General features: G+C 39.3%; 2 protein-coding genes across 4 annotated transcripts in view; one reads left to right on the top strand and one right to left on the bottom strand.

The window, feature by feature from the left end:
- The window catches only part of LOC140875104 (uncharacterized), a 39990-nt gene extending 32975 nt beyond the window's left edge, over positions 1-7015 (bottom strand). The window contains exons 1-2 of one of the 3 annotated variants that reach the window (XR_012148346.1): positions 6506-7015; positions 4729-5010 (exon numbers count right to left, since the gene is read on the bottom strand). Coding sequence is in view for 2 of the 3 variants with exons in the window: in XM_073278647.1 (XP_073134748.1) it covers positions 4729-5010; positions 6506-6843 (620 nt within the window). In the remaining variant the exon portion in view is untranslated. Of the gene's footprint in view, positions 1-4728; positions 5011-6494 lie in introns of all 3 variants that reach the window. The other 2 variants (XM_073278647.1, XM_073278648.1) reach the window with 2 other exon arrangements.
- A 1793-nt stretch (positions 7016-8808) lies between these two features.
- On the top strand, positions 8809-10507 carry LOC140862925 (uncharacterized). Its single transcript, XM_073265953.1, has 3 exons — positions 8809-9381; positions 9774-10178; positions 10412-10507. The coding sequence occupies exons 1-3, from the start codon at positions 8809-8811 to the stop codon at positions 10505-10507; spliced, it is 1074 nt and encodes a 357-aa protein (XP_073122054.1).
- Positions 10508-20614: the final 10107 nt, after the last annotated feature.

Genomic DNA, 20614 nt, shown 5'->3' with positions numbered 1-20614 from the left:
CCAGTTTAGGAACCGGTTTTGACTAAGCTATCAAAGAAGTTGGCAAGTTGGAAGAAAGCATTTTTGTCAAAAGGGGGGAGGGGGAGGTTAACATTGATTGTTGCAATTTTGAACGCTTTGCCGATGCATTTCTGATCTCTTTTTCGGGTACCAATGGGCACAGCGGAGGCGATGGAGAAGGTTCTGAGGGATTTTCTTTGGGATGGGGCTGACGGCGAAAAACATTGTCCTTTGGTCGCTTGGCAGCAGGTGTGCAACCCAAAGATAGAGGAGTTGGGAATTGGAAACATCTGTTTGAGGAATATGGCATTGTTGGGGAAATGGTGGTGAGGTTTTATGTTGAGTACAAACCATTGTGGCAAAGAATCATAGTAAGTAAATACGGGTTACAAGAGAAGGGATGGGATGCTGGTTTAGCGAGGAATGTTACTTTCAGGTGTCCATGAAAATTCATTTTTAGATCTTACTCGGCTTTTCACCATTTAGTGAGGACCCTGTTAAAGGGGATATCAAGGTCAGGTTTTGGAAGGATAAGTGGAGGGGTGGGAAAGGGAGGGATTCTTCTTTTCGGGATTTGTGATCCGAAATAAATATTATTTCTTATCAAACAAAAAGTAGGAAAACTAATCTATCTAGCACATGCACGTCCTAGCAAATGGGATTGCCATAAGCGTCGTCAGCCAGTTCATGAATAAACCTACAAAAGACCATATGTATGTTGTATACCAAATTCTAAGAAACCTCAAAAGGAATCCAGGCAAAGGACTTTTCTTCAAAAAATCCTCAACGCAAGACATTTTCCAAGCTGGACATGATCAACATCGACAACCCAACTTGAGGGGGAGTGTTGGAGTTCAAATAGTTAGATTGATCAACATTATTTGAATTCGAAGTTTATTTGATTAGTACTCTAGAAAACTTCTTGTTCGGTTGAACTAGAAAGATAAAACTCTATAACTAAGTGTATTGTACTCTTCACTTTTAACCCTAATAAAATCTGCTTTTCTCAGCCTATGTTTTTATGTCTTTGACTTCAAATATATATAATTAATGTTTGTAATTTTACACATTTGTCGATAATTGACAAATTTCACATTGGAAAAAATCATTATTTCGAAACAAAGAAGGAAATAAACGTCTCAAATACAAAAAACTTGGATGACCTAGCCTACAATGTAAGAGCATTATTTGATGTTTGCGAGAAAGAGAAGAAGGTTCAGCTGCTGTTTGCACAAAATTACTCACAAAAGAAACATCCAAACAAGGAAATAGAACCAGTACCCCTTGACACCCAGTTCTCCAGCTTGGATTCTGAGTCACTGGATGATATAGATATGCTGCAGAACAATTCTTCTCAGGACCTTGATGTACCAATTGCATTACCAAAGGGGACCAGGTCTTGCACACAACATCCAGTGGCCAAGTTCGTGACATATGGCCATCTATCAGCTTCTGTTAAGACACTAATCTCAAACCTATCAGGTACTCAAATCCCAACTACAATACAGGAAGCTTGGATTGATCCAAAATGGAGAAAGGCTGTCCTAGAAGAGATGCAGGCACTTGAAACAAATGGAACATGGGAAATTGTTCATAAACCCGAGGAAAAAGTATCTGTTGGATGTAAGTAGGTATTTACTATAAAATATAGAGCTGATGGTTCAATTGAACGATACAAAGCAAGATTAGTTGCAAAGGGATATACACAAACATATGGGGTGGATTATCTAGAAACTTTTGCACCAGTGGCCAAGATTAATACAGTAAGAGTGTTACTGTCCTTAGCAGCAAATCTAGATTGACCACTTTACCAGTTGGATGTGAAGAATGCATTTTTAAATGGAGATCTTGAGGAGGAGGTATATATGGAGTTGCCACCAGGTTTTGATGAGGAAGGCAAGAAGGGTAACGTATGCAGGTTGAAGAAGTCATTGTACAGATTGAAACAATCTCTACGAGCCTGGTTTGACAGATTTACTAAGGCTATCTTAAAACTTGAATATCACCAGGCCAATACTGATCATACATTGTTCTATAAACATAAGAATGGAAAAAAAAACTTTTCTTATTGTCTACGTGGATGATATTGTCCCTACAGGTGATGATCAAGAAGAAATGGAGAGACTGAAATGGAAGCTTGCCACCGAGTTTGAAATGAAGGACCTAGGAAGATTGAGGTACTTTCTTGGCATGGAAGTGGCAAGGAACAAATCTGGACTACGTAAGTATGTGCTGGATCTTTTAAAGGAAACAGGAATGCTAGGATGTAAACCGGTTGATACACCAATGGATCCTAATCTGAAATTGGGGGAAACAATGAGTAATAATCCGGTTGAGAAAGGAAGATATCAACGCCTAGTTGGTAAACTGATTTATATGTCTCATACTAGACCAGATATAGCCTTCCCCGTGAGTTGTGTAAGCCAGTTTATGCATGCTCCATTGGAAGAACACATGACAGCTGTTTATCGAATCCTAAGATATCTGAAGGGGACGCCAGGAAAGGGTCTATTTTTCAAAAAAACAGAAGCAAGAAACGTTGAAATCTTTACCAATGCTGACTGGGCAGGATCTGCAAATGATAGGAGGTCTACATCAGGATATTGTTCCTTTGTTTGGGGAAATCTGGTGACATGGAAGAGCAAAAAACAACCAATAGTAGCTCGAAGTAGTGCTGAAGCAGAGTTGAGGTCAGTAGCTCATGGTGTTTGTGAAGCCCTATGGTTGAAAATGGTGCTTGAAGAGCTGAAAATGAACATAGCGACACCACTGAAACAACGGTGTGATAATAAGGCTGCAATAGATATCACTCACAATCCAGTCCACCACGATCGAACTAAACATGTTGAAGTCGATCGACATTTTATTAAAGAAAAGATCGACAAAGGAATAATCAGCATAGCCTATGTCCCTGCATCTGAGCAAACAGCTGACATTCTGACAAAAGGCCTATGCAGACCTCTGTTTCAAAAATTTGTAGACAAGCTAGGATTGTACAATTTGTACACTCCAGCTTGAGGGGGAGTGTTGATAAGTCTGTTGTGATAATTATCTTTAGTTCAAGTTTATCTTTTTACGTTTAAAATAAAGATTAGGTTGTTATCCTATCTTTTAGATGCAGAAATCTTCTATTTATCTTGGAGACTTCAGATTGTAAAGTAAGGGAGATAAAATAAGTATTGAATAAAGAATGCTTGACAGTACACATCGTCTTCTTCCTGATTGTTAGCTTTTAACATTTATTTTCAATTATTTCCATTCAAATTATCTGGAAACTGAACCAACTTCATTCATATACGAAACACACGAGTAAATCTATCTTTTGGCATTAACTCAACTGGTATTGTTTAAGATTCACCTCATACAGCCACATTATTGTGTGAAATAAATCTGATATATTGACATGTTTATTTTCTGTCAGAGTTTAAAATTTATTGGGGACTTTTCAGATATCCAGCTTTGGAATGATTTTCGTGTGGTTTATTACCGAGATATATTGGTTAAATCGATGTGTATGCATGTATAATTGGGATTAAGTAAAAGTTAAAAAGATTCTGCTGAAATCTTGTCAGAAAGTAACAAGCAATGTAGCCTAAGTATGGTAGTGACATGGCTGCGTATGAATTTGAGTGGGGATGAAAATGTGATGCTTGAGATGGTATTGAAGTGGTTAAAGTAACTAGATTGTTAGTGATTTGTCATTCGGATGATTAGTGCACCTGACATGAGACTAGAATCGTTTGTCGGGCTGCATTTGTCCTGCTTCACATCCTCATGTGTATAATGATGAAATTACCATGTTGTGTTGCAATTAAAATCAAATCCCAAAAATAAAGGGATGGATATTCAGTCGGCCATCCAGTCATCTACTTCCATTTTTCTAGTTGATTAAGTTGGTCATTTTTTTTCAGTGTTAGGATGATCACCATCGTTAAATCTTGTATTTTATTTCATATGAAACATTGTCTTTAATTTGACATTTTAGCAAAGCCAGAATCTGAAAGAAAGAGCTATCTTTCAGCTGTCATTAGCCAAATGTCTTCATCGCTCTTTATTAAGCATCTCCACTTCACCTTACCATTGAAGATCCACAAGTAGCACTGATTTTTAAAATGAAAGAGTGGTCCCAAATGAGACAAGCAGCACCAATCGATTATGGACTACGGCCACGTAGCATGGATCATTTGTCAAATTTTTAAGCCTATGACAGCTCAAATTATCAGTTTACAATTACCTTTAGGGCTGATATTGAATTAGTACACGGAGCAACTGAAAGTTTGTGGAACCATGTGAAATTAGTGGTGCCCGAAGGGGACCTCTATGGAGTATGCTGCTTTAAAGAGTAATACAACCAAATCAATATACTCAAATGAATAAGGTGAAGTGGTGATCTAAAAGATTATAAGCAAGAGAAAAAGCATCACATTTATAAGGATTTTCCTAAACTGCAATTAAAATAGATGTTACCACTAAATCTAATAAATAAGGTTTATGAATTTGTCTAAATCACGGCCTTATTTATCCAATAATACTAACTTCTATAATGTGATTGACACACATTCAGACTAACGCATCATACAAATACGTGACTCAATATACATAATTTGGCACATCATTTTTTCATAAATCATTACGTGATAAAAAAAATGTTTCAACAGCACATCTGGTGCGGTGGTTTAAAAACATGTTTCAATAGCATAAAAAGCAGTTGGTCTGAATGTTAGATACCTGGAACCCTTGCTGGAATTTCTCTTCAAGGAAGAATCCAGAAGCTCCTTTAAGTTGAAAGCAAAATTAGAAGACATTGGAATATCAGAATCAACCACTTCCTCCTGTTCTTTATCTATACTACCACTCGTCAAGGAAGAATTCATATAAATAGGGGCACTCTTGTGAGGAGAATCACTGCGACCGAGACCCTTGCCCTTTGTGGAAAGAGTAAGATCAAAGTCAGCCCTCATTTCCTCTAAAATGCTTTTATGCTCAGCATGAAGAATTGAATCCAAGCATCTGCCATTACACAAGCAGATATGAACAACTTCTAACTTATTTGCTTCTCTGGAAGAAAGCATATAAAACTATTAAATGGATTGTTATATCACGCCACCAGATGGATTGAAGGATAAAGAAAGCATCATTTTCACAAATAGACTTCAGAACATTCAGAATCACAAGCAAGGGGAAAGGTCTTATGTTGATAATCAATAAAAAACCAAAGTTTGTTACCCAAGAACGGAACCCAACACTCATTCTTTTAAACTTCTGAGTCAAGGTTCAGATTCACATAGTGGCTACTCTCTGATGTGAGCTCTCCCGAGCTAGCTACCCTCTGAAGCAACATAATGGATGCAAGTGATTTTTAACCTGACCTGTGTCCTGGTCTACACATGAAGTATCGAGTACATGCGAAATAAAGAAAGGACCAGACAACATATGAGGGTGTTGTCGATTGAACTAGGCGGAAGCACAGGATGAATTATCACACACACACAAATCAAGAAAACTAGTAATGCAATGGTGAAAAAATAGGAATGAACAAGAACACCAAGGTTATTAGGTGGTTCGGTCAAAATCGACCTACGCCCACCGGAGTCACTATTATTGCCAATGTCCTGGGGTTACAATCAATCAAGATAAACAAGCAAGTTCAGATTTAATTCACTCTTGTTTTCTTTTGAACCAAATCGGAGAAAACACTCTTGAATTCTGAATTGATACACAATTTCTTTTTTTCAAGCTTAAATGGTTGCTTACACTCACATTATTGATTAGTTTTTACCATATATATGCGTCATTGAAGCGTGAATATGGTGAGTAAGGCCTCCTCAACTGCTCCAACCACTAACCCAGTGATATGATCAAGCTTCAAGACTAACTGTTGGTTATTTCTATCTGATTTAGACTGCACATTGGCTTGGACTCAGTTGATGACACTTTAGTTTACAGAGGGTATGGCATTGGTGCAAGGTACAAGGAGACGGTGGATAATGTCGGCAAGAAATCAATAGAGCTGCTGCAAAGAAAAATGGGCCAGTTGCAAAGTACTAGGACGCAATGATGTTTGGACCTGTTGAGAGTTGCAAGCATAACGGAAAATTGTAGGTAAAACATGTGTGATAGTATCAAGACGGTTGTTAGAACCAAATGTCATGAAAAAGTATCATATTCAAACTATAAATGTGAAAAAACTGGATAACCATCTAGCAATTTCAATGTTTTATGCTTTTTGGTCAAGGTTTTTTCTCAAACGTGTACTTTGTTCCGCTAACTACTATCCTCATAGCAACAAAAACTCTAGATCCCGCATAGAATTAACAAAGTAGTCAAAAATAATATCAATATATATTACCAAAGCATAAACAAACCCAAAGAGACACCCAAGAGTTCATATAATATTTTCACACGCCCGTTGTCCAAAACCAGCAAATCAAGTTATGAACAACAATTGAAACATGAAAATAATAATTGAAGGACACGGAAAAAAGAGATGTTACTATAAATTTACTGGGACAGATAAAGAAACTGGTGGGCTTGCTCCGACTCATGCGAGGGAAACATGGTGGAGACAATGGCATCCAACAGCTCCGACTTAGGAACTGATATATAACTCTGCCTCGGGACATGAATCCCAGGAGCACCACCGCCGCCAGCGTCACCATCAAAGCCGGAATCATCACCTGCTGCCGCAAGAATCGTAGACATTGCATCACCATCAGCATCGATTGAGGCCGACGGAACCCGACAAGATACACGGAAAGGGGCAGCACGAAAGTGGTGATTTGTGGAAGAGGAAGAGGGTAAGAGAGCGCTAAAGCAGCGCAGATTCTGAAAGGATAATAGCATCAGATTACGCCTGGAATTCTCGCCACTTCCTATTCGACTCCACCTCAAGATATATATGGTTGCTATTCTCCTCGCCACTCCTTTGAGTACAACTCATCTCCATTCTCCAATCTCCATGCTACGTTTAACTTTCTCATTTCTTCCGGTTGGTTTGTGACACATTAAAAGATGACACGTGTAGACTAATCGGGATTGTAACAAATAACAGGAAATTTGTGATAAATCCCAATAACAAATATACATACCTTTTCAGTCCTTGTTGCATAATAAGTTTGTTCTCAATCATGGATGAAAGTCTTTTATTTGTTTCAACTTCCACTTATGGCCAATTTACAAAAATATCCCTAAATTGATTTAAGGAAGAAAATAAAAAGAAAAAAAACAGGACGTTCCTTCCTTCTTCTTGATTTTCCTCTCCTGAATCTTTCTCTCTCAATCTTAAACGTTTAATTCATCAACAAAAATGTTACAGATCTATTTTTAGTTGGGCAATGTTGAAGATCTATATTGACGTGGGTTGAAGGGAATTGCCCTTCTTTGTGCTCAAACTGAAAGTTTCTAAGATTTGCAGGTTAGATTTTAGATTTGAAATTTTTTAAATTTTTGGCGAATAAATTATTGTCACAACTTGATGTATGTCTTACAAATTTAAAATGTTGAATTGATGGAATTGTTTGATATTTTTTATGATTCTAAGTGGTGTTGAGTTTTCGTGCATTGCCTTAGTTTTACAGATTAGCATATCAATATCAATTTTTTCGTCTGTTGCTGGAAATAAGTTCATTTGATGAGTATTTGTGATAGATTAGCTGATATTTTATATTGTTCTCGATTATAATGTTTTAATTATTAATTTGGGGGTTTTGGTGATGTATTATTATTGTGTTTGAAATTATTAGAATTAAAATCTAGTATTCTAAATTTGTTATTTTGTATTGTTTGTGTGCAATATATTATTATTATGCTTCGATTTACTGAATTGAAAAGCATTCTCCTTTTGTAGTTTGAGAATGGAATCTGGAAGTGGTCCTTGCAATCTTTCTTTTTTGGGTTGCTGTAAATTCAAGCAGCAGTTGTTTATCATCTCAATCTTCTGTGGTTGTAGCTTGATGGATGTTTTTGCGAGTCTGAGCAAAAAATGTGCAGAAATATCTCCGGAATCCATTATTCTTCAATATATAGCTCTATTGCATAAGATGCTTGTGTCTTTGAATGATGATGATGATGTCCTTAATATGATTCATCTTCATATGTGTGTAAAGCTTACGACGATTGAATTGAGGCAGGGAATAAAAATGAACACTTCAATAACTTGAATGATGGGAGGTAAAATACATTTACTATTATTTTCCGTATTTTCATTCTCCTATTTTGATTTGTTTAGTAACATGTTTAATAAAAAAGTTAAATGTAAAATATTGTAGATTGCTTTGTATAAATTATCAATTAGTTGTTTTAAACCAAGATTAATTTTTAAAAATTTAAAAATTGTTTTTGTAGTTATTATTATTTTTTTATCTTATTAATTGTATATTAAACTGGTAAGGGTTGATGAGGAAGACACGCAGTCGAAGAGTGACAATGAGGTTGAACAGCCCCCTTGCGCCAATACTATAAATGTCTGGATTAATTGTATTCGTGGTGTAGGACAAACATTCAAGGGTGCTGGTGAATTTAGGAATTATTTGAAAAAAAAAATTTGTTGCCACAAGACGTTCATTTATGCATGTAAAAAATGACAGCGAGAAGGTTATTGTGATTTGTAATGAAAATAGCTGCGATTGGAGAATTTAAGTTTCGAAACATAAAAGAGACAATCTTTTTGCTATCAGAAAATGTAAACTGCAACATAATTGTGGTGAGAATAATCTACGTAGTTGAGGGCATCCTAGAGCCGATGCCCATTGGATAGCGAATGTTGTGAAAGAAAAATTGAGAGGAGAGCCCTCTTATCGTCTGTGTACAATGCAGATGGACTTGCAAAGAGATTTTGGGGTAGAGTTAGAATACCGCAAAGTGTGGAAGGGTAAAGAGTTGGCAATGCATGATGTTCATGGCACAGATGAAGGATGTTATGATAGATTAAGATGGTATTGTGCTGCTGTTAAAAAGACTAATCCTGGTAGTGTTGTAGAGTGTGAGATTGAACCTTTGACTAAAAAATTCAAACGGTTGTTCATTTGTTTTCTTTCATGTGCCGTCAGTTTTGTTAGTGGTTGTAGGCCATTGATATTTTTGGATGGTACTCATATAAAGAATAAGTATAAAGGATGCATCTTAGTTGTTGTGTCGAAAGATGCGAACGATGATCTTTTCACAATTGCTTATGACATAGTAGATGCGGAGAATGATGCGAACTGGGACTGGTTTTGTTATCATTTGAGTCGTGTGCTCCTTTACTATCAATGCATTTCATTCGACGAGTTCACATTTTTCTCGGACAGATATCCCAGTATCATCAAGGCAGTGAATCAAGTATTTGTTGGGAGTCACCATGCTTATTGTTTGAGACATATAGTGGATAATTTCGTTAAGCAGGTAAATTCAAAATTACGTATCCTTGAGCAATTTTACTTTATTTTTTTCATATCATCTGATCATTTTAAGCTCAATCTAAATTTTTATTAAATTTTTTAGATGTTGAGAAGTTATCCCAGGCATAGCAAAAAGCATTGGTCTTCGATATTCAAGAAGCTGCGTATGCTCCGTCTTTTCAAGAGTACGAGCAACATATAAATAATATATTAGAGTCAATGCCACTTGCCAGAGGGTTTATTATAAATTTTGATCCACTGAGTTGGGCCAATGCATTGTTTGTTGGCAATAGATGGGGTGTTATAAATAACAATATAGCTGAGTGTTGGAATAGTTGGGTTAGGACAACTCGTCATATGCTTATTGTTGCTATGGTTGATCACATATGCATGCAGATAATGAAAATGATGCACCAACGACGTGAATCAACTTTACTCATGACCAAGGAAGTAAGTCCAAGAAAATATAAGTATGTTGTAAGCGCATATATGGAATCCCGAACATTAAGAATTCAGCGTTCGTGTGATTGGAAGTTTGAGGTTGTTGATGGTGAAAAGTCATTTGTCGTGGATTTAGTGGATATGAATTGTTCATGTAGAGTTTGGCAGATCAATAAGATTCCGTGCAAGAATGCTTGCTCTGCCATTGAGGCTAAATCTATGTCTGTGTATGATTTTTGTGACAAGTATTTCAAGATCGAAGCGTATCGCGCTGCGTACAAAGGACATCATAATCCTATCCCAACCTTTGACATCAGTGAGTCATGTGTTGCTGAATCCGATATAATCCAAGCTCCTTCTGTGCGTAGTCAGCCCGGTCTTAGAAGGACGAAGAGAATACCATCGCAAGTTAATACACGTGTCTCAACATGTGGTCGTTGTCATGCGAGAGGACACAATAGACGCAGTTGCAAGGAACCTATAGATTAGTTGTAATTGTTTAAAAATATGATGTTTCAATTATTTTTTATTTGCATAACTTTTTTAACAGAAATTATTCAGAAATTAATCTTGACTGTTCAAAAAATATGCAGAAAAAAGCGATTACTGGAAGGTGGTTCGAGCATGAAATTTCCCTTGAAAAGGCACACACGTTCGAGTGGAAGCTTTGCTGGATTTTGCTTGTGTAACACCCTGTTTTTATCTTAAATGATTTTATTTGAGTTAATCAGAGATTACAGAGTTCTCGAGCCGGTTTGTTTTTGATCAGGGTCCTTTTTGCAAATTTTGGAAATTTCAGGGACTAAAACGCAAATATGGGATTTTATATATTATCTACACTTGTATTGACTTGGTCATTCATTCTTCATCTTCCTCCCAACCGAGAGACTCCATTGAAGTGCCCCTTTTGAGATTTTGAGCTTTGTGATTTCATTCCGAGCTCGATCCGTCCGTTGGAATTTATTTCTGAAGGCAGATTAGTGATCACTGCAGTGAGAGCTCCGTTATACCGTAAGTATTTCTCCGATCGGATATGTTTTGTTTTTCGGAGGTTGTTAGAATCGATTTAGATTCTAGTATGTTGTTCTTAGCGGAGTTCTGATCGTTTATTATCTGTCGGTTTTGAATTAGAGCGACGTTCGGAATTGTTATGATTTTTGGAAGCTATTTTCGAAAATCATGATTTTGAGACTTGTTGGGTTTGTCTTGTTGTTGTTGTATTAGCATTGAATTGAGTTGATATCGGTATTGAACCGCTGTCTGCGTTGCCGGTTTGTTCAGTTATAGCCGTTATGCCGTCGGTTTGAGTTTTGGAGTTTCGAACCGTTTTGAGTTATGAACTTGGCTTGAAAGTTGATCGTGGCTATTGATCAATCATCTCTTGTATTCGTACAGATTCGTTGAAGTTGTCGAGCCCTGTGTTAGAAGCATTGGATCGTCGAGAGTTGGACGAAGAACGGTAAAGAGATTTCCATGAACCGTTGATTGTTGTTTAGGTTGTATAGTTATTGATACAATCTTTTGTTGTAGCTTTCGAGAAGTTGGAACTACTGCCTTGAAAGATAAAAGCAGTCATCGTAGCGGGATAGCATACTCGGGACTGTTGGTTCTCGAGTTTCCCTTTTTAAATCACATATTGCATCGATACTTGTTCTAGCATGAGGAACTTGTATTTTGTTGGTTGATTGAGTTTTGTTATGTGGCTTATGTTTATGTTTCTGTTATGCATTCATCTTGAGCCTACTTTAATTTCAGCGGGCAGAACCGCCCTTTTTGTTTAGACGTTTGGGAACTATGATTGAGTGGCCTAGGTTGTAGTATTTCGCCTAGTGCTAGCATACTCGTTATGGTTGCTCAAAGTCTAGAGGAGTGGGATACGTGGCACCACCTCGATTGGGAGAGTCGGTGGGTTGTTACGTGATCTCATCCTCGGGATCCCAAAAGCACAGCAGCAATCCCTTGTTATCAGAATCGATATCCTGGTTTTTAAAGACATGCATATCATTAACCTTGACTTGAATATGTTGTCTTGATAGCATGATGTTTATTCAATATTTGATATGTTGCTTTTACTGGGATTATCATTCTCACCGGTTATCCGGCTGTTGCTTTGTTTTGTATGTGTACTTGGCAACAGGTGGGGCAGGACCAAGTCAGAAGAGGCATGGTTAACATCAAGAGGGAGAGCTAGTAGTGAGACTCGGTTTAGAAGTCGTGTCAGCATGTCTACCTAGTGATATTGGAACATGTTTAGATATCGAACTTCATCGTTATGTTGTTGTTGCATATCCTCTACTTTGAACAGTTGTTGAACTCCAGAATTTTTTGTACTAGTTGGAAGAATTGATTTTGTATCAAGTAGTCGAGATTATGTTGAATTTGGATGGATGCATATTGTTATGAATATTGTTGGTTTGAGTTGGTTAGCTTGCCCTGTTCTGATTTGTTTCTGCTGCCCAGGGTGCACTCGATCCTAGGAAAAGCCAGGATCGAGCGTAGCCCCTGTTTTGTTTGAGGCAGAGGTTTCAGAAAAATGGTGCGCTCGATCCTGGCTTTTTGCCGGATCGAGCACGGCACTTTAATTTTTCTCGGCAGAGAGTTGAGAGAAGTGGTGCGTTCGATCCTGGATTTTTTCCGGATCGAGCGCGACACTGTTCTCTTTTAAAAAAAAAAAATTTCTTTTATTGCTTTAACCTTTGGTTATTGTATGTCTTAGTGTTGTCTAATCCCAAGATTAGTTGTTTAGAACCGAGGTCTCACATTAAGTGGTATCAGAGAGTTAAGATTCTTGGTCGAACTAGAGTGAGCGGGTAGATCGAGTCTGCATGTATTGGCTCCTCGCATGTGTTTGAATTATTTTATTGTGTACTTAGTTCCATGCGAGCATGCTTTATTGTTTGAGCATTATTTGAATTACATGGTTGTGTGATTTAAATTAATAAAGCATGATCTACTTGAGATATATCTGTTTCTGTTATCGACTGGTATCCGGTATTCCAAGCGGTTGTAAGGGCACTGATTGTAGCGATTGAGATATCTCGTGTCCTAACCTTTGATTATCAGATGGATCCTCGTCGAGTGATAAACAGAAACACACCGCCAGTTATCCCTGCAACTGAGCAAGCTAGCACTGAAGTTGATCAGTTGGATGCTTTAGCAATGCCTATGGAAACCTTGTTGAAGAGGTTTCAGTCTTTCAATCCGCCGTTGTTGTTAGGTTCAGAAAATCCAGTTGAATGTGAAAGTTGGTTGGATGATATTGATCAGCTGTTTGATTCCATTGATTACACAGATGACCGCAGAATCAGGTTAGTCATTCATCAGCTACGTGGGGTTGCTAAGAGCTGGTGGATCATGACAAAGAAAGCAATAGAGAATAGAGGTACGGAGGTTACTTGGACTCTTTTTAAATCTGAATTCTATAAGCGGTTTTTCCCTATCTCGTACCGTAAGGACAAGGGAGCAGAATTTGCCAATTTGAGACAAGGAAATCTGAACATCGAAGAGTACGTTGCCAAGTTTGATAGTCTGTTGCGTTTTGCACCACTAATTGCCAGAGATAAAGAAGCTAAGGCAGATCACTTCATAAATGGCTTGAATCCTGACATCTTCACTTTGGTGAACACTGCTAGGCCAGACAACTTTGCGAACGCCATGAATCATGCAAAGGGAGCAGAAGCAGGCTTGTGGAGGCAAAGAGGTAATCAGGTAGCACCTCAGCAGCAGAGGCAGTATCAGAACCAACCATCTCAGTATCAGAATCAGCCACCGCAGCATCAGAACCAGCAGCAAAGGTATGAAGGTGGAAACAGTGGGGGAAACAGAAAGGATCAGTACAAGGCAAGAGGTAAACAGTTCAAAAGACAGGGGAACAGTTCATCCAGTTCTAGTGGTTCGAAGAAATTCGGTTCAGGACCGAGTTCTGGGTCATCATCCTTGTACTGCAGCAAGTGTGGAGGAAGACACTCACCGGATCAGTGTGTGGGAGTCTTTGGCAATTGTAACACATGTCAGCAACCGGGACACTTCTCTAAGGTGTGCCCTCAACGTAACAGAGATAGAGCTCAGAGTGGGAGTTCGTCTAGACCTGCAGCTCAGCCTGAGAGGCAGTCTTCTGCAGTGCACTCTTTCCAGCCTCAGCAGCAGAACAGACAGGGAGGTAACTCTAGTGCAAATCAGCCTCCGAGACAGCAGGCACGAGTCTTTGCATTGACAGAGGATCAGGCTCAGGCAGCACCTGACGATGTCATAGCAGGTAACTATTCGATTTTCGGTTATTCTGCTCATGTCTTGATAGATACAGGTGCTTCCCATTCCTTTATCTTTGAGAAATTTGTGTTATTACATGCTTTGCCTACTGAATTGTTGCCTACAGTAGTAGCTGTTACTTCACCTTTGGGTGGAGGAATTTTTTCTGTCAGATTAGTCAGGAGCTGTGAACTGTGTTTTGAAGGAAATTTGTTAGAATTCGACTGTATTGTACTTGGACTGTCAGATTTTGATTGTATTGTCGGGATAGATGATTTAACCAAGTACAGGGCGACAGTCGATTGTTTCCAGAAAGTTGTCAGGTTCAGACCTGAAATGGCAGACGAGTGGAAGTTCTTTGGTAAGGGTTCTCGATCTAGAATTCCTTTGATTTCAGTGTTATCCATGACTCGTTTGCTACAGAAAGGTGCAGAAGGATTTTTGGTGTATGCAGTTGATGTACTGAAATCTAGCCCAGCTTTGGTAGATTTACCGGTGGTTAGAGAATTTGCGGATGTATTCCCGGAAGATGTTCCTGGTTTGCCACCTATTCGAGAAATAGAATTCAGCATTGACTTAGTGCCAGGTACTCAACCTATTTCAAAAGCTCCTTATCGTATGTCACTTGTTGAATTGAGAGAGTTGAAGGAGCAGCTTGAGGATTTGATTGCCAAGGGATACATCAGACCTAGTGTATCGCCTTGGGATGCTCCTGTTCTATTCGTTCAGAAGAAGGATGGTTCTATGCGACTCTGTATTGACTACCGCCAATTGAATCAGGCTACAGTCAAGAACAGGTTTCCTTTACCCAGAATACATGACCTTTTTGATCAACTGCAGGGTTCTTCTGTCTACTCTAAGATTGATCTGAGGTCAGGTTATCACCAGTTGAGAGTGCGAGAGGAAGACGTTCCTAAGACCGCATTCAGGACGAGGTATGGTCACTTTGAGTTTATAGTCATGCCGTTCGGTTTGACCAACGCCCCAGCGGTTTTTATGGGTTTGATGAACCGTATTTTTCAGCGCTATTTAGATGAGTTCGTCATTATCTTTATCGATGATATTCTTATCTACTCGAAGAACCGTACTGACCATGCAGAGCACTTGAGGACCGTACTGCAGATTTTGCGAGTTGAGCAGTTGTTTGCCAAGCTGTCTAAGTGTGAATTCTGGTTGGATCGGGTTGTCTTTCTCTATCACATTATTTCTGAAGATGGGATTTCTGTCGATCCCAGCAAGATTGAAGCGGTTATGAATTGGCCTAGACCTATATCAGTACCTGAGATCCGAAGCTTCATGGGTTTAGCTGGTTATTACCATCGTTTCATCGAGGGTTTCTCGTCTATTGCCAAGCCAATTACCCAGCTAACTCAGAAGAATGCGCCTTTTGTTTGGACTCCAGATTGTGAGGCTAGCTTTGTTGATCTGAAGAGGAGACTGACCAGTGCTCCAATTCTTTCTATTCCGAAGGGTACTGGAGATTTCACAGTCTATTGTGATGCTTCTAACCGAGGCTTGGGTTGTGTTCTTATGCAGCATAAGCATGTGATAGCGTATGCATCGAGATAACTGAAACCGCACGAGACCCGTTATCCGGTTCACGATCTTGAACTAGCTGCGATCGTCTTTGCTCTGAAGATCTGGCGTCACTATCTTTATGGTGAGTCTTTCGAGATCTTTTCTGACCATAAGAGCCTTAAGTTTTGTTTTCACAGGCGGAGCTGAATATGAGACAGAGAAGATGGTTAGATCTGTTGAAAGATTTTGACTGTGAAATCAAGTATTATCCCGGGAAGTCAAACGCAGTTGCAGATGCGTTGAGTCGAAAGCTGTGTTCTTTATCTCTTTCTACTATTGGTGTTTCTCAATTGATCGATGATTGTTGCACTTCTGGTTTAGAGTTTGAAACAGATAGGGAGACTATCAGAGTGTTTGCTATTCAGGCCGAACCGGAGTTGTTTGTTGCAATCAGAGAAGCACAGAAGTCTGAGCCGAGCATTCAGGTTTCAGTAAAGAAAGTAAGATCTGGGCATCAGTCTGAATTCCAGGTTAGAGATGACGTCTTGTTTGTGAATAACCGTCTCGTTGTGCCAGATATTGCGGAGTTGAGACAGCGTATTCTCCGAGAGGCTCATTGCAGTCGGTTTAGTATTCATCCTGGAGGTCGTAAGATGTACAACGATCTGAAGAGTCAGTTCTGGTGGAAGAGAATGAAGAGCAACGTAACAAGGTTTGTATCTCGGTGTTTGAATTTTCAGCAGGTGAAAGCAGAGCGGAAGCGACCAGGAGGTCTTTTGCACAGCCTATCTGTTCCTGAATGGAAATGGGATCACATTTCTATGGATTTCGTCACGAAGCTACCACGATCCGTTCGAGGATGCGATGCTATTTGGGTAGTGATCGACCGATTGACGAAGTCTGCTTGTTTTATTCCGTACAAGATGACGTATCGTCATGATCAGATGGATGAGTTGTATGTTAGCAATGTTGTGAGATTGCATGGTGTGCCGAGGTCGATCGTTTCAGACAGAGATCCTAGATTCACTTCGCACTTCTGGCATAGTCTTCAGGAGGCACTTGGTACTCGATTGCATCTGAGTACAGCTTATCATCCTCAGACAGATGGACAGTCAGAGCGGACTATCCAGACGTTAGAGGATATGCTGCGAGCGGTGGTGCTAGAATTTGGCACTAGTTGGCAGGATTCTTTGCATCTTGTCGAGTTTTCTTACAACAACAGCTTCCAAGCGAGTATCGGTATGGCGCCTTTTGAGGCTTTGTACGGCAAGAAGTGCCGATCTCCGCTGTTTTGGGATGATTTCTCCGAGTCACCAGATTTGGGGCCGAAAATGCTTCGAGATATGGCAGAGCAGGTTAAGATCATTCAGACCAGAATGAAGTCAGCTCAAGATAGACAGGCGAAGTATGCGAATATCAGACGTAGACCTCTGAGTTTTGAGCAGGGAGACCGTGTTTTTCTTAAGATTTCTCCATTCAGAGGCACTTTCAGATTCGGTAAGAGAGGGAAGTTATCTTTGAGATTCATTGGACCGTACGAGATTCTCGAGAAGATAGGTGATCTTGCTTACAGACTTACACTTCCTCCATCTTTATCTGGTATTCACGAAGTTTTTCATGTCTCTATGCTGCGAAAGTATCATCCAGATCCTTCTCATATCTTCAGCCCAACGAAGCCGAGTTAGACGAGACTCTGAGCTACTTTGAGCGACCGATTCAGATCCTTGATCGGAAGGAGAAGCAACTCAGAACCAAGTTGATTCCGTTGGTGTAAGTGCAGTGGAGCCGTCACGGAGTCGAGGAAGTGACTTGGGAGACAGAATCTGACATGAGACAGCATTTTCCAGAGTTATTCGGATGATGTGAGTTCTTCTTACTGTCTTTAGTTCTTTATTCTATCTTATGAGTTGTGGTTCTCGTTGATTTCGAGGACGAAATCTCTTCTTAGTGGGGGAGAATTGTAACGCCCTGCTTTTATATTAAATGAGTTTATTTGAGTTAATCAGAGATTACAGAGTTCTCGAGCCGGTTTGTTTTTGATCAGGGTCCTTTTTGCAAATTTTGGAAATTTCAGGGACTAAAATGCAAATATGGGATTTTATATATTATTTACACTTGTATTGACTTGGTCATTCATTCTTCATCTTCCTCCCAACCGAGAGACTCCATTGAAGCGCCCCTTTTGAGATTTTGAGCTTTGTGATTTCATTCCGAGCTCGATCCGTCCGTTGGAATTTATTTCTGAAGGCAGATTAGTGATCACTGCAGTGAGAGCTCCGTTATACCGTAAGTATTTCTCCGATCGGATGAATCGATTTAGATTCTAGTATGTTGTTCTTAGCGGAGTTCTGATCGTTTATTATCTGTCGGTTTTGAATTAGAGCGACGTTCGAAATTGTTATGATTTTTGAAAGCTATTTTCGAAAATCATGATTTTGAGACTTGTTGGGTTTGTCTTGTTGTTGTTGTATTAGCATTGAATTGAGTTGATATCGGTATTGAACCGCTGTCTGCGTTGTCGGTTTGTTCAGTTATAGCCATTATGCCGTCGGTTTGAGTTTTGGAGTTTCGAACCGTTTTGAGTTATGAACTTGGCTTGAAAGTTGATCGTGGCTATTGATCAATCATCTCTTGTATTCGTACAGATTCGTTGAAGTTGTCGAGCCCTGTGTTAGCAGCATTGGATCGTCGAGAGTTGGACGAAGAACGGTAAAGAGATTTCCATGAACCGTTGATTGTTGTTTAGGTTGTATAGTTATTGATACAATCTTTTGTTGTAGCTTTTCAGAAGTTGGAACTACTGCCTTGAAAGGTAAAAGCAGTCATCGTAGCGGGATAGCATACTCGGGACTGTTGGTTCTCGAGTTTCCCTTTTTAAATCACATTTTGCATCGATACTTGTTCTAGCATGAGGAACTTGTATTTTGTTGGTTGATTGAGTTTTGTTATGTGGCTTATGTTTATGTTTCTGTTATGTATTCATCTTGAGCCTACTTTGATTTCAGCGGAAAGAACCACCCTTTTTGTTTAGACGTTTGGGAACTATGATTGAGTGGCCTAGGTTGTAGTATTTCGCCTAGTGCTAGCATACTCGTTATGGTTGCTCAAAGTCTAGAGGAGTGGGATACGTGGCACCACCTCGATTGGGAGAGTCGGTGGGTTGTTACGTGATCTCATTCTCGGGATCCCAAAAGCACAGCAGCAATCCCTTGTTATCAGAATCGATATCCTGGTTTTTAAAGACATGCATATCATTAACCTTGACTTGAATATGTTGTCTTGATAGCATGATGTTTATTCAATATTTGATATGTTGCTTTTACTGGGATTATCATTCTCACCGGTTATCCGGCTGTTGCTTTGTTTTGTATGTGTACTTGGCAACAGGTGGGGCAGGACCAAGTCAGAAGAGGCATGGTTAACATCAAGAGGGAGAGCTAGTAGTGAGACTCGGTTTAGAAGTCGTGTCTGCATGTCTACCTAGTGATATTGGAACATGTTTAGATATCGAACTTCATCGTTATGTTGTTTTTGCATATCCTCTACTTTGAACAGTTGTTGAACTCCAGAATTTTTTGCACTAGTTGGAAGAATTGATTTTGTATCAAGTAGTCAAGATTATGTTGAATTTGGATGGATGCATGTTGTTATGAATATTGTTGGTTTGAGTTGGTTAGCTTGCCCTGTTCTGATTTGTTTCTGCTGCCCAGGGTGCGCTCGATCCTAGGAAAAGCCAGGATCGAGCGCAGCCCCTATTTTGTTTGAGGCAGAGGTTTCAGAAAAATGGTGCGCTCGATCCTGGCTTTTTGCCGGATCGAGCACGGCACTTTAATTTTTCTCGGCAGAGAGTTGAGAGAAGTGGTGCGCTCGATCCTGGCTTTTTGCCGGATCGAGCGCGACACTGTTCTCTTTTAAAAAAAAAAAATTCTTTTATTGCTTTAACCTTTGGTTATTGTATGTCTTAGTGTTGTCTAATCCCAAGATTAGTTGTTTAGAACCGAGGTCTCACAGCTTGGTTTGAGGCTTTTGTGGAACCATCTGCTGTCACATTTTAACTTGAGTTGGCGTCGTAGTGTAGTTACGTGTATTGTGTTGTCTTAAGTTCTTCTGAAACCAACTCTGTTTATGGTAAACAAATATGTAATGTTTGAATTTGAGAAATGATCTTTGTCATTACTGTTTTAGTGAACGATGTCTTCTCAGTTAACTAATCAAATAAGTCGTTGCTTTAAATTTTCAAATGGCAGGTGCTAACTGATATGTATTTCGTACAACTTGTATTTAATATGGAATAAAGCTGCATAAATTTGGAACTTAATGTCTGATTATTATAATAAACAGCGCTACAAGTAATATTAGCACAAGAACGAAACATGTGCAACCAAAACAACAACATATTTCTATAATATGGTCGTGCACTGGTGCACTAGTAGGCTGGTTGTGTAGCGCCTCACAGGAAGAATAGTCATTATGCTTGTAATTCAACTGTTTCGTTGAATCATGGATGGAGGAGGATGCAGATTGTTGAGTCATTGAATACACGTAGCTCTCTTTACCTTTCTTACTTGTGTTTGGTTTCAACTTTGACGATTTCTTAAGAGATTCACCGTGATAATCATCGTACCAAAAAAAGCAATTTGATGTTGCAGCTCACGAGGACAGAGGTAATACAACTCTCCAGGGCGGGTCGAACGTGGTCCGGCTCTTCGTAATATCATTTCTCCAAAACCACATAGACATTGTGGAGCAATCTTCATTTCCATTGTGCTCGATCTTGAAAACTGAAATTTTATTTTGAAAAGAAAAACCCTAACTAATCTGGAACCAAGAAGCAAATGGAAGAGATGAAGTGTACCTACAGAGCTTAATAATGAGGGGTAGGTGGTGGTCAAAGTCTGTAATTGGTCAATGTCCACTAAAGTAGTGTGCTTCTCGTGGCCCACAATGTGTGTTCTATAATAGGAACATATTGTTCTCGATTAAATGACATTTATCCCATCCACTCGTGCTAGTTGTGCTCGATCTCGCGG

This window comes from Henckelia pumila, chromosome 1, assembly GCF_033568475.1.
Source record: "Henckelia pumila isolate YLH828 chromosome 1, ASM3356847v2, whole genome shotgun sequence".
Lineage (NCBI taxonomy): Eukaryota > Viridiplantae > Streptophyta > Magnoliopsida > Lamiales > Gesneriaceae > Henckelia > Henckelia pumila.
The sequence above is the reverse complement of the archived record's forward strand: the minus strand, read 5'-3'. Positions and strand labels throughout refer to the sequence as shown.